This window comes from Argentina silus (assembly GCF_951799395.1).
Source record: "Argentina silus genome assembly, chromosome: X".
NCBI lineage: Eukaryota > Metazoa > Chordata > Actinopteri > Argentiniformes > Argentinidae > Argentina > Argentina silus.
Window position 1 is genome coordinate 27,863,295 of NC_139653.1, and position 13,483 is coordinate 27,876,777.

A 13,483-nucleotide genomic window follows, 5' to 3' on the forward strand; every position below is an offset into this window, starting at 1 on the left:
AGTTCAGCTTAGTAATGATGGATGTATAAGATAAAATAAATTGTGTAATGCATGCTTACGTTTCTTCTTCTTTACTGAGAATGTACCTGTTGATGATAAGATTATGTTTTTTGATGACTTATGGGAGCTTTGCTGACTATGTTGATATGTGTATTGTATTGTGTATAACTGTAACTTGTGGGTGCAATGTTTGAATGTAGAAAATAGAATAGAGTGTGTCAGAGTATTTGGGTGTGTATGTATAGCTGCCCTGAATCACATGGACTAGAGGTTTACTTGATAATTTTATTTTGTGATTTTCTTAGAAAGGACACACAATGTACAGAATAAACATCCAACAACATTAAATAAACTTAATGAAAACCACATGGATCCCTGCAATGTGGGAGTAAGGGTTTCTGCTGTGGTCTAATACCTGTTCTGATGCTACAAGAGGGTGATGCTATAGAAAGCGCAAGCTCCTAAAGATGCTCACACTCTTTCTTTTCTCTCATCAATCCCTCTCTCCCTGTACCTTGCACCTGTCCACAGAACAGCATCTTCACTTATACACTTATACACTTACACAACGTTTACAGGTACAGTACACAATGGTTCCTTGTAGACACATCTGAATAAGGGGATGCCGCTTTGAACTTGGCTTCTGATGTAACATGGTGTATCTGTTACTGATCAGCTTACTGTACTCCGAACTCGATTTTGTGTGGAGGATCATCAGGTGACTACCTTTCTGTGAAGCCTGTGTAAAGTATACTGGTTCAGATACAGAGAAAATGTATTCATTCTAAGAATACATATCTACTAATTCACATATAATCAATACAATCGCACATGTTAGCACAAGTCACAAATAGAATAAACACATTCATACAAAGCGTTCTGAGGAGGGTGAGTAAGGATTCTAAAAGAGTTTATTCTATCTGTTATGGTGATACTAGAACATTTTCAATTGGACACGTTTATAAAAACAGACCTTTCCAGAATGACTGATTCTGCTAAGATTTAGCACAATGTAAAAAAACAACAACAAAAAACACCCTATACACAAAACATATATACATAGAGGACAGTTTAGAATACCTACAGTATCAGTCCTTTGGACGCTACAGCTACTGCTTGTGTCCATAGGAATAAGGGGCTAGATGAATATATGAATCAAATTGCTAGCTGAGACCTTATTTAGAAGGTTGTTGGCACTTTTTCATTGGGCATGGGTTGGAATGGCTATGGGGCAGGGGTAGAGTCTGGGATGTCACCCCAAATGTAATCTCCCTTGAGTGGAAACGCAAGGTTTGATCTGAGCATGGGCATCTCACATGAGTCAGCATGGAGCAGGTAGCCAGAGAAGGTACTGCTGGCTTCGGGGCTGGCATACATGCCATTGTTGGTAGTGTCCTTCACCTGCAGCCAAACTCTATCGCCCATGTTCAGGTCCAGCACCACCTGATGCGAGGTAGTGCCCAGTTCAGCGGACTCAGTGGTCTTCACCACTGGCACAAAGTTGTGGAAGAGCCCCACTTTAAGCACCCTCCCAAAGACAGAGAGGTGGTAGCTGAAAATGTAGGCGCCATTGGCAGGTGCAGTGTAGAGGCCTGACTGTGGGTTGTAATGCCCCTGCATGTTGTAGATAACACGAGAGAAGACCACTGGCATGTTTGGGGCTGGGAAGATGGTGTCCAAGGCTACTGAGAAAGCTGACTGGATGGTGGAGGAGCAAGGCCCTGGAATTCCCATCATGCCCATGTCTCCCATGTCTCCTTTCTCCCCAGCCTCGCCTTTCTCTCCCTGAGGACCCACCTCACCCACATCACCCTGCTCTCCCTGAGGTCCCTGTTGCCCCTCTAACCCATGAACTCCATCCTGGCAGATACATTCTCCCTCAGCCCCCTGCTCTCCCTTCTGGCCATCAGCCCCAGGGGCACCTGGATCACCCATATCACCGGTGTCTCCCCTTGGTCCAATAGCCCCAACTGACCCTTCAAGCCCAGGCAGCCCCCTGGCTCCTGCAGGTCCTGGCAGTCCTAGTTGACCTGGGGGCCCCTGGACAGCATCACATTTATCTGGACAATGGCCCTCATCGCCTTTAGGTCCCTGTTCTCCTGATGGCCCATCAAGACCATGATCACCCTTGTCACCTGAAACATATGGACCACCAAATATCAGTAGAAGTACAGTTGAAGGCAACCTTTCTTTTGTTTTGTTATTATGATTGGATCACAAAGCAGCTTGTTGTAATGCACTAATTACCCATTCATTCACCAGCCATAGTTCTGTCACTCACCTTTGAAGCCACGCTCTCCTTTTGCTCCTGAGAAACCTAAAGGTCCTTTGTCTCCCTTGAGGCCCTCATCCCCCTTTTCACCTGAGGGTAGGACACATAGGAAAGAATGGATATGAGAAATTGGAACATGCATGTTTTAGTGAATGCTCCTTGTCAGGATCAATGTAGTTGATTAGTGTTATAGTGTACTCATTTGTTAATTTGTGAAGATATGTAGTTTGTTACCCTTTATTCCCTGCCTGCCCACAAATCCAGGATGGCCTCTGAACCCTGTGAGACCTCTTCTACCAGGGCTTCCAGGGCTTCCTGAAATTGAAAAGAAGTGTTATGGTCTCACAGAGGGAGCATTATCCTTTTCCGCTTGGCTCATTCTCTACTAATAGCTAATATGCTGTAGATGTGTTAGTATTACCTTAATCAATCAATACTCTGTAATATGTACTCTGTATAAATCTATGCTATGAGCCAATATACTGTACATAGTGTATGTAGATGGCTACAGAGAAGGCAGTATTGGGAAGTAAAATGCTGAATATCTACAGTGGTTGTAATAGGTTAGTAAAGGTGTCAGGTACCTGGCAGACCCCTGTCACCACGGTCTCCCTTGGGGCCGAGGGTGCCCTTGCAGCGAAAGCAGATGCAGAACCAGGGCACTTGGTCAGCTGGTGGGGGAATGGGGGCCTCCAGCAGCTTTTGGCAGTAGGACATGTCAGCATCCTCCCCCTGCTCTGGCTCATACATCATGCTTGTATTGGAGGAAAGCATACCGCTAGGTTCTATCGGGGGGTAGTCTGGGGGGGCCCCAGGCATGCTCATCACTGAAGAGAGGGAAAGCCCAAGCAACAATCCCAGCAGAGTCCTCATTGCCTTGAGAGAGGGAGATAGATGAGTCATATGTGTCATATATAGACACTGTGTCTAGCCTTCTGGAAAAAACTCAAATTTTGTGATAGAAAAGGTTGAGTTGAGACCTGTCAGTGAATCTGAGATGCATTTCAATATCAGCTAAAATATTTAACCTATCCCCCTCTTTAGAGCTGCTCATTATGCCTATATTTCAACTTGTAGCAGGGAGTAACATTATGCATTACACTCACATGTACATCAGTTGAAGCCAAAGACAATTTTTAATCACCACTGCTCTTCAATGTACAAAGATCCCTGTTCACTCCCACTCCACTATATGCATTCATATTCACCAGCATTCAGCTGCTAGGTACACTCCTCCCTCACTTACCGATCCGGTGGAGGGTTGAGCCATCTTCCTCAAGTTTTAATCTTCTTGAAGTGAATACCTTGAGAGCTGGGAGCAGCCTTCTTATACTCCTGTCACCACCACACCACTATTACTACCATGTCACACTCAGGAGGGTGGTGGCCGAGTAGTGGACCTTTGTGAGTTTGTGAAAACTAGGTCTTCTACTTTTTTCTTTTCATGCGTAAAGGTGACCTCATTAGGACTTTATTGTCCAAAAACACTTCATAACTAATAATAAGGACAGTAAAAGAGTAATCCCTTTTGTATGGGTGATACCGCTGAAGTGATTGAGCTCACGTCATCTGATCCTGCTGCCATCCCTATAGGTGTTATTTTTGAGTGAATAGGTGTTATTTTATTACTGAGGCCTTGGGAAATGAATACCCAGGTAGAGTGATTTAGGTCAGCTCTCTCTAGTAATGGTATGGTTCACATCAGGAGAGTTTGTGGTATGGGTTTGTTCATTCTCGGGTTAGAGTTAGGGTTAAAATAAAACTTTTGACTATTTTGAGATCACATATTATCTTTACCCTCATTTGTTTTGGTCCATTTTGTGTTCTTTCATCAATCATTGAGAGTGTTGAAGATGCCATGATGGAAATGAGAGGGAAGTGGGATAGACAGGGTATGAAATTATTGTTTAGATTTCTTATTTATTTTTTCTTAATTTCCAAGTACATTACACAGATTCAAACCACCTCCTGAGATGAAACACTGAATGGCACTGGAACATTACTGGCCCAAACAACCACATCTACATATATCATTAAATGTACCAAACCAGCTTCGGAACTGAGATGCTTCTCTGTACAACATATCGGCAGGACCTTGACCAGAACCAGGCTCTCAAGCTATCACCATAGATAATAACCCAGTGATATTGTACATGGGAGGGCCTTGAAGGGAGGCTTTGAACATGAAGACCAGAGGACATCTATAACCAGCCAGTGATGAATCCTTGACCTAGTGACGAGCAAGAGGCTGGGCCTCCCAGATTTGGTAAATGGCTATGGGCAGCGCTAAATAGATAGACGTAGCATATGGAACTACAGTAAATACAACCCCCAGAATATCAACAATTCAGGAAAAAAAAAGTTTCTTAACTTTTGATTGGGTGGGCAAGACGCACGTCATTTATCACCCCTGCCCATAGCCACCGCCGGCCTTGGCTGGGGGCCCAGTTACAATCCTCTCTCTCACTTCCTGCTACGGGAACCAGAGATCATTTCATTCATGTAGCCTCTATAATGAGTTAAAAACCGCTGTGAAACATGAGTCCTACAAATAAGAGCCGGAAAACAAAGGGTATAATGTAAACTGAATGCCTACACCCAATAAGTGACCTTGTTTCCACCAAATAAGACAGAGCCATGTCCCAAGTTCCGATGTCCTTCCTCATCTTTGTCTGACCATAATTCCACTACTTCCAGATGCCCTGCATTCCAGATTTGGTAAATGTATGGATATGATTTGACCATACATGCTGCTATCTGAAACTTCATATTTCCCAATTTAAGATATCAGTTAACATAGACACCAATATTTGTATTTGCCTCTGAACCAGCTCCTCCTATAGTGAGGAAAAACTCATTTATCACCTTAGCCCCCAAAGCTAGATTGACATTTATTGTTATTCGTGGTATAATATTTCTGTAATTGTGAATATTTGGTCATCCATACTAATTGTTCCCTTTACATTGTATACATTCCAAAGCATTTCTAGTAATATCATTATTCTATCTTCCATGAAGTTTCTTTCTATTGCCTGCATGACAAATATATTTATACATCATAGATTTATTATCAGTGGTATGCATACTTCATTATCAAAAAGATAATATTACACCTATTGCTTACAAATGATTTATTTTTGGAATTTAAACATTTTCTTTACTTTAAATCCTAAACCAAAAACTCATAGTAGGAATGAAATTGTTAAAACCACAGGGATGATTATACTCTTTGTATAATTGTAAGCCAAAGAGGCCAATAAAGCATCATCATCCCACGAAAATGTAGTAGGCTTATAATTGAACAGGCAAGAGGATAAGACATATTTATTGATTGATTTAAAAAATAATAATTAAAAAAAAATCAGATATGTGACAGCGACAGTAACACAAATACTTTTAACTGCTTGGAAGCGCTTGAATCTGTGTGGCTCAGTTGGTATGGCACTGGCAAGGCTAAGGCTGTGGCCTTCAATCTTGAATAAATCCATTCAATCTTGAATAAAAGCGTCTGCTAAATGGTATATCATATTCAATGCAAAGTACAACCAAATCTAATATGTAAAAACGCCCACTTAGTAGTGTGTTGTTGTCTCTTGACCCCTGGGCGGCGCTAACTCCCCTTGACATTCACACACATGTATTCCCTGAGGGCGAATGATAGGATGGCGATGGCAGTCGGAGCCGAGGCCGCAGTAATATGCCTGGAAGAATCGTCGGATAGCGAACCAGAGCAGGAACATGGGTCTCCTCAGAAATTGATACGCAAAGTTTCCACGTCGGGTCAGATCCGAAGCAAGGTAAACAGTAATTTGATTGGTAAGAATGCAATGCAATGCAAAGGCTAACAGCCGTATCGATGAAAGCTTTTCTATCCATCATAGCTAGGCTAGCTATTTCTGCTATTCCTGGCTATGTATGTACTCAACAGGCCAGATGGACAACCTCGTTTTTTCCTATTTCTCCTCATCCGCGAGTTGGCGGGTTGGACCCCAGCATTGGTTGCTTAGAATCGACTAGGAAATAGTTATCTTCCTACCGACCGATCAGCATCAACATTATAATAACGGTATACTGTGTTTGTGCTGATGCTGAATACGATTATTATTAACTAACTGTTTGGCTACATGTAATACGTGCATTACATCATTAGCCACTGTTTTCACATCTTGCAAGCTATTATGTGTATGGCCAGCTGTCATTGAACATTTTACGTTCTCAGCTTTTGTATAATTTCGGCGCTTATATGTTACCTGTCCTTGGTTGCCAATTTGTTGTTTGGAGAAAGTCCTGCATTTTTAACTAGAGAACTAGTTTATAATTGACTTCAACAAACTTGCTTCTATAACCGCTATTCAAATCACACAGTAATTTAATTGAGCCATAACTCTAGTAAAATACCACAACTCATTTGTTTGCATCTTTGATTATCTTTCTAGTTTAGGTTGGTGTTATGAAATTGTGAACGAAATGTGTTCTCAAGACATCCTAGGGCTAGGATCTCTCTCACATATTCAGGGCATGAAAATGGGTAGGCTAGCTGCATTTTTCAGTGATGTAATGAAGCCACAATACTTTTTGATGATTTATTTACAGTACCAGAGATTGCATATACGTTGTTGTTATTAAAATAGTGTTCCTCAGAAGATTATCAGCATTATTGTCACTGGTTCGACAGTTATAAATGACCTGATGTTTTTCAACCAAATGGCTGGCCTGCCACTTGTTTTGGTGTAAAGTTGAGAGTTGTGACTACTATTGACGTTATGGTTTCAAACTTATTCCAAAACTATATAAGCAACCATATATTTGGGCTATGATAAGGAGAGAAAGCCGTACTAAGCTCATTTGGCATTTAAAAGTCAATTATACCAGATTGTGCGGACTGAAATTACTTCTTTTATGCATTTGTTATCTTAGAGCAACAACATAGAACATCAACCATTGTTGACATTGGTAATCTGTTAACAGACATATAACTTTTTATATATTCCTATTTTATCTTGATCACACACCTGACATTCACCAGAGCAAAATATAACCAAAATGTCACTGACACTCAGCCAGAGAGCAGAAAAGTGTATGTAACACATACTCGACACACACCACATCCGTCTGATATGTGTATATGCCTAGCTAGGCTGGCCTAGAGGCTTTGAAACCTCCAGGCAAAGAGACCACAGTATCACATTTATGCAAGGTCAAGCTTCCTGTTCTAAAATACAAGCGTAAGACTCACTGAGAGACAGACAGAGTGTGTGAGATTCACAGAGCAACAGCAGAGAGGGTGTAGGCTACTTCATGTAGTAAATCCTCCACTTAAAAACAAAATCTCTACATCAGCTTCATGGAGAGCCAGAGGATGGATCCATTACATGAGGATAAATCCAGTACATGGGCACAGAAATCTGAGTCCCTGCTCTTCCTCGTACTCCGCCTTTGTTCAGCTGACTGTCGTTGAATTTCTGTATTGCTTCAGGTTTTTTTTGGCTGTTTTACAAAAAGCTTAAATCTCTTCTTGTTTACTTGTTCAGCTTGTTCACAGTTTTGACCCAAAAATTAAATTTTCACGGAAGTATATTGACTATTGTTTGGGCGTGGCTCCTTATGTCACTTAACAGCACTGTGAAGTAATGAGGAATACAATTCAGCTATAGTTTCTGGCAGCACCACATGAACCCTGTGATGCTGTGATGAGTTGATGCTCCCTCCTGTCTGGTGCTTTTTAGAAGGCACTCTGGCACTCCACTCTCACATCAGTTGTTCTCTGGTTCCCCCTACTGTTTAGTTTGGTAGTAGAATTTTTAAGATGGTTTGTTGAATTCGTTGAGACCCAGTTGATACACATGAAGCAGCAGTGGGTTTATTTGTGTACTATTCATCATTGGCAACATTTTTGTCATGCTAGTTCTGTGACTCTGGCTCCCTGGAAATAAAAATTGACCATGGATCCTATCCAAACCCCAATATGTCAGTGTAGAGTATTCCTTGGCGGGGAGATCATGACGATAGTGGTGCTGGTAGCAGCGGGCTACCTGCAGGTTTTGTAGTGACTTGAGTTAGGTTCATTCATCACTAAGTGAATGGCTGGCATTGTGTATACAGCTGTAACGGGCTTATACGGTCTATTTTCTGGCTGTTCCCAAGAAAAGGTTGTGTAGTTCACAATGTCATGTTATATTATAGGTTGATATGTTCAAGGTTGTGGTCCCATGCATCGTGATGATGTTGTTAACGATTGGTAGTATGGGGGCTGACTCCAGTGATAGGCGAGTCTCTGACATTCTCCCTCTGTACTTTGCAGACCATCCTGAAGGAGGGAAAGTTGATGAAACAGACCAACTCTTTCCAGCGTTGGAAGAGACGATACTTCAAACTGCGTGGGAGGACCCTGTACTATGCCCAGACTGCCAAGGTTGGTCTCTCTTTACTTTTGTCCCCTTGTTTGAAATATGATAGTATTCTGCCTATAATGTACAGTTTACTTTCACAATGACTTGATTGTTTAACTTTTTCTTTAGTCCATAATCTTTGATGAAGTTGATTTGACCGACGCAAGTGTGGCCGAATCCAGCACCAAGAACGTCAACAATAGCTTCACTGTGAGTCCCTCTTTTCTTTCTCTGTCTCTGCCACGGTCTACCCACATATCACACCTGTGTTGGAGATATTGCAGCCCATTTTTGCAGGTTTATTATGTGGTCCTGTAGAGGTTAGACAACCACATCCATAGAATACTTAACTGAAATCACAAATTCAATAGATGGTCATCTATGTCAACTATAAGAATGTTGATAATGTTTCCTGATGAAATTGATAACATCATTGTTTTTCTATGCACTCAAAACATGCTACATTATGTTATAGTGTTGGATCTTTTTACCAAAATGAATTTAGACTTGGGCTAAGTATATTTATAGTTTGCATTTGGAATGATTTAGATTTAATTACTGGGTGTAGCTGTGTTTATGAGTGAGTATCTGGGAGTGCCGGGTTGTGTTTGTGTGTGTTTGTGTGTGTTTGTGTGTGTGTGTGTGTGTGTGTGTGTGTGTGTGTGTGTGTGTGTGTGTGTGTGTGTGTTTATAGAGCAACATTTTCTGTGTTGTGACTTGGGGGTTGTCTCTTCTCTACTCTTTCTCATGCTGAAGCAGAGCTCTGTCTCTTGGTGCTGGCCATCGGGGGTAGGGGAGCTTCCCTGCAGACAATAGTGTTTTCCTGCCCCTGTGTTCTAAAGAAGGTTGCTTTGTGGCCTTCACTGCCCCCTCCCTCTAGCCCCCTCAGTGGGGTTGACATGATGACAGGAAGTTTATGTGAGTCACAGAGGCGGATGAGGGAGGGGCCTGGGCTACAGTCTACCCTCAGAGCAGGGAAGGCTCTCTGACTGGAAGAGCAGCTGGGAGAGAGAAACTCCTGGAAACCCATCGGGGGATTCAGAGAAACGCAGAGGGAGATCTGCTAGACTTGTGCAGTCAGACTCAGGCAGGACGTCAAATGAAAGAGAAACAGTCAGCCTTTGTCCATTTTACAGAGACTGCCTTAGACAGATTAGATAGGAATCCTCAGTAACTAAGGCCTCTGTCAGGACGCCTTGGGAGTGGAGAGGGAGACTTCAGTCGGTAGAGGAGAGACCCCAGAGGCCTACAGAAGTTTGGAAAAATATACCACTCCCAGACACAATCCAGCCTCCTCCTTGCCAAACACAATACAGTGGAACAGAGCCTGGAGAAGAGGAAAGAGAGGGAGAGACTGAGCCGAATCGGCTGGACTTGGCTGGACCTGGAAGTAAGGCAGAAAAATGTCTGGAATGAGAGTGGGTGGGGGAGCACAGAGGCATGCGTGTTTCCGTGTTGGTCACTCAGTTGTTCTGTGTGCACTGCAGTCTGTCAGTTGGCAGTCTGTGTATGTGTCTCTGTGTGTGTTCTGTGCCATTAAATCGTTTCTAGTCTATATAATGTGCTGATGCTGGCCTGGTGTATACATGCCCCCCCCCCCCCCCCATGTTATCCCAGGCCATATGTGATGGGCATAGTCTGGGAAGCCAGCACACCCTCTGACCCAAGCAGGGCCGGGTCTCTATACACTCCCAGATTATATTTGAGGTGTCTCTCCTTCAGCAAGGCTTCAGAGATAAAATGGCTGTGATAACATTGTGTTGGGCAAGGTTAGAGACTCCCTGTTGAGGAGCTGTGAAAACAGGATGTGTGAATTCTGCCTGCCTGCCTCTCCTGTCCTCTACGTTATGTAACTGAAATACAATCCATCTGTCAAGTTGAATCAAGGGTGTGTGTGTGTCTGTGTATATATGCATGTATGTCTATATCCCAGCCATTTTGTGAATGTCATTATGTGTGTGTGTTTGCGGTGCTGCTCTCTGGCAGGAGAAAGGCGTGCAACTATTTTTATCCGCCTGCGAACAGAAGTGCCTTTGTGGAGCAGCTGTGGAGGAAATGGATTGGGATGCTTACATACATTTCTGTGGAAATAATATTACTTAACAATTCTCATCCACAACTTGTGACCCAACCTGCACAATGCACAAACACACTCCAGACACAGCTCTCACAGTCTTACATTTGCATGCACATAAGTTGGCCCATCCTCTCAGTTCTGAGTAAGCATGGAACTCCCAGTTTTAGACTGGAAGTGTTTTCTCTCCTCTATTTGCATTCCTGGCCACATGGCGTTGCACAACCTCCAGTTTTGTAGAGCCTTATAGGTTGGCAGTTACAATATATGAATTGGCAAGGAAATGTGGCTATGTATTGTTAACAACAACGCATGTCTTAATATGAATAATTGGTAATAATTACTCAAAGTAATTTAATTAACACTATGTGCGAAGGATTGTTGAGTTTGCGTTGACTAGAGCAAGAATGGTCAAGTGAGAATAAATCAAATGACGCTTGAATAATATTGTAAATTAATACATTTATTACAAGGAAAATGTATCATAAAGACATGTTACATTCTACACTCATGGTAAATGAAACAGAGATAGAGAGGGAGAGAACAGACCACACGGTCTGTATACTGTACTTACAGACAGCTGGGACCACAGACCAGAAAACAAAGAGAGTGATATGTTCCTAAACCTTCTGTTTTATACCTGTCTTTCAACCATCAGTATTCAAATGGAGAGCTGTTGTAAGAATACACCAATCAGACATCATCTTGTCAAATGACAACAGTCAAATGACACCCAAAGAGTCACTATTAAAAAAGGGAGAATTCACAATAGCCATTTGACCCATCGGGGAAGGGAGCTCAAGTAGGCAGGCAGATTTGGTGTCTCCCTCTTCAATTTCATTTTCCCCCTCGAGGTCTTGGTATGTCACCTGCTCGCCCCCCACTGGTCTCATGGTGTTTCTATATCTGGAAGAAAATACTGACTGTTATCAAAACAGCAATTACTGGCTGATGGCCAAATAGCAGTGTTCACATGACGAGGTAATGTGTCTGTGTCATCTCTCTTTCTTCTACAAACAAAACAAATAATATTATTCCTGTCCTCTCTATGCAGATTATCACTCCCTGTCGCAGGCTCATTCTGTGTGCAGAGAACAGGAAGGAGATGGAGGACTGGATAGCAGCACTGAAGAGTGTGCAGAACAGGGAACACTTTGAGGTGAAGGCAATATCAAGGGTCATTCCTCTCCCTCTATCTCCATTCTTTTGTAACTCTCTGACCTAATCTCTCTCCTCTCACCCTCCAGTCCACCCAGTACAGCATGGATCATTTCTCTGGGATGCATAATTGGTATGCCTGCTCACATGCACGCCCCACTTACTGCAACGTCTGCCGGGAAGCTCTCTCTGGCGTCACGTCTCATGGACTGTCCTGTGAAGGTACCCAAACCTCCCAACCCCCCTCAGACTCCTTGCTCATGGTGTACTTCATCTATTTCCCAGTAGGTAGTTATTAAACCAGCCCCCAGCACCACTCAAGGCCACTTTCTTCCTAACTGCTATAGCGCGACTGCCCTTAATAACTAGACCCACCCCCAGGCTAAATGACCTGCCAACAGGCTGAAATTGGCAGGGAAAAGGGATTGCTTTTCATGCAGTGTAGAATTGCTGCGCTAAATTAGTGTAGCTCAGCCTGTCTGACACCAACACCAAGGAACTAAACTCAAAGTCTCCCTCTCGCTCACTGACTTCACCACATCTACTTGACTTTCTTAGAAATAAACTCAGGGTCAGGCAATGTGGAGAGACTGTTTTGGAAAACAAGGGGCTTTACAATGTGTAATGGTAATCGTTTCTGAAACCCTCATCAGCTGTTTATGGAACAACAGGGTACACAATGCTATGACATGATGCAGCAGGGAAGTGAGATGCCATACATAGTATCTGGATAATGTTGTGTAATTTCACACTCACTTACAATCAATGGTCATGTTATTCTAAATGCACTGTCAAGTGTAATTTATCTCAAATTCACACACTGTGTGTCTTTGGTGGTGTAATGTTGCATCACACTGTGCATGCAATTGTTGTATGTTTTCTTGTAAATTGCCCAAATGTATATGAAGAACATGTATGTGTGCATACTTGAAACAGACTATAATGTTTATCTGATTTATTTATCATTCAACAGTGTGTAAGTTCAAAGCCCATAAGCGCTGTGCTGTCAGAGCCACCAATAACTGTAAGTGGACTACGCTGGCATCTATTGGGAAGGACATCATTGAAGATGAGGATGGGGTAAGTGTCATGGTTCAGAGAGAGGGATACACTGCTCCTCAAATATGTTTAACATACCTGATACCTGGAAGCACCATTGACCTGTGTTACCAATGGATTTTCAGACCTCTCACTTAAAATTTATTTGAGTCAACAAATGATTAATATGAACTAGTTAAGCTTCCTTAACTACTATTCCTACTGTAGAATATAACTGGAATAATACCTACAGGATAATGGTCTATCTATTAGGACCCAATTGGTTACATTTTAGTAATTTAGCAAATGCTCTTATACAGAGAGATTTACAATAAGTACATTTGTCTAAAGAAAGTAAATCACTATATAACACAATCATCACAAGTAAGGCTTGCAATGTACGCACACTCACTTGCAATGTAAGAAACCAAATAAATACAATTCTCACTGAAAAAACACTTCACATTCTGATCAAAAGATTCTCCAAACATCTGACCAAACAAACTACACCTGGTTAAGTAACTGTGCAATGATGTCATAGGGTGCAGCATC

At 42.3% G+C, this 13,483-nt stretch overlaps 2 protein-coding genes across 3 annotated transcripts in view; one reads left to right on the forward strand and one right to left on the reverse strand.

Moving 5' to 3' along the window:
- Positions 1-1,224: 1,224 nt before the first annotated feature.
- LOC310822312 (uncharacterized protein) lies at positions 1,225-3,542 on the reverse strand (the record flags this gene model as incomplete). The annotated part of the gene is made up of 5 exons (XM_083694657.1): positions 1,225-2,135; positions 2,282-2,362; positions 2,507-2,587; positions 2,857-3,148; positions 3,519-3,542. 5 exons carry the CDS (start codon positions 3,540-3,542, stop codon positions 1,225-1,227), a joined length of 1,389 nt encoding a protein of 462 aa, XP_083550783.1.
- A 2,392-nt stretch (positions 3,543-5,934) lies between these two features.
- Positions 5,935-13,483, forward strand: part of dgkd (diacylglycerol kinase delta) — a gene marked incomplete at its 5' end in the record, with an annotated part of 29,761 nt that continues 22,212 nt past the window's right edge. For both annotated transcript variants that reach the window (XM_083695711.1, XM_083695712.1), the window contains 6 exons: positions 5,935-6,069; positions 8,574-8,684; positions 8,791-8,871; positions 11,790-11,894; positions 11,983-12,115; positions 12,867-12,973. In XM_083695711.1, coding sequence (XP_083551837.1) covers positions 5,935-6,069; positions 8,574-8,684; positions 8,791-8,871; positions 11,790-11,894; positions 11,983-12,115; positions 12,867-12,973 — 672 coding nt within the window. The remainder of the gene's footprint in view (positions 6,070-8,573; positions 8,685-8,790; positions 8,872-11,789; positions 11,895-11,982; positions 12,116-12,866; positions 12,974-13,483) is intronic.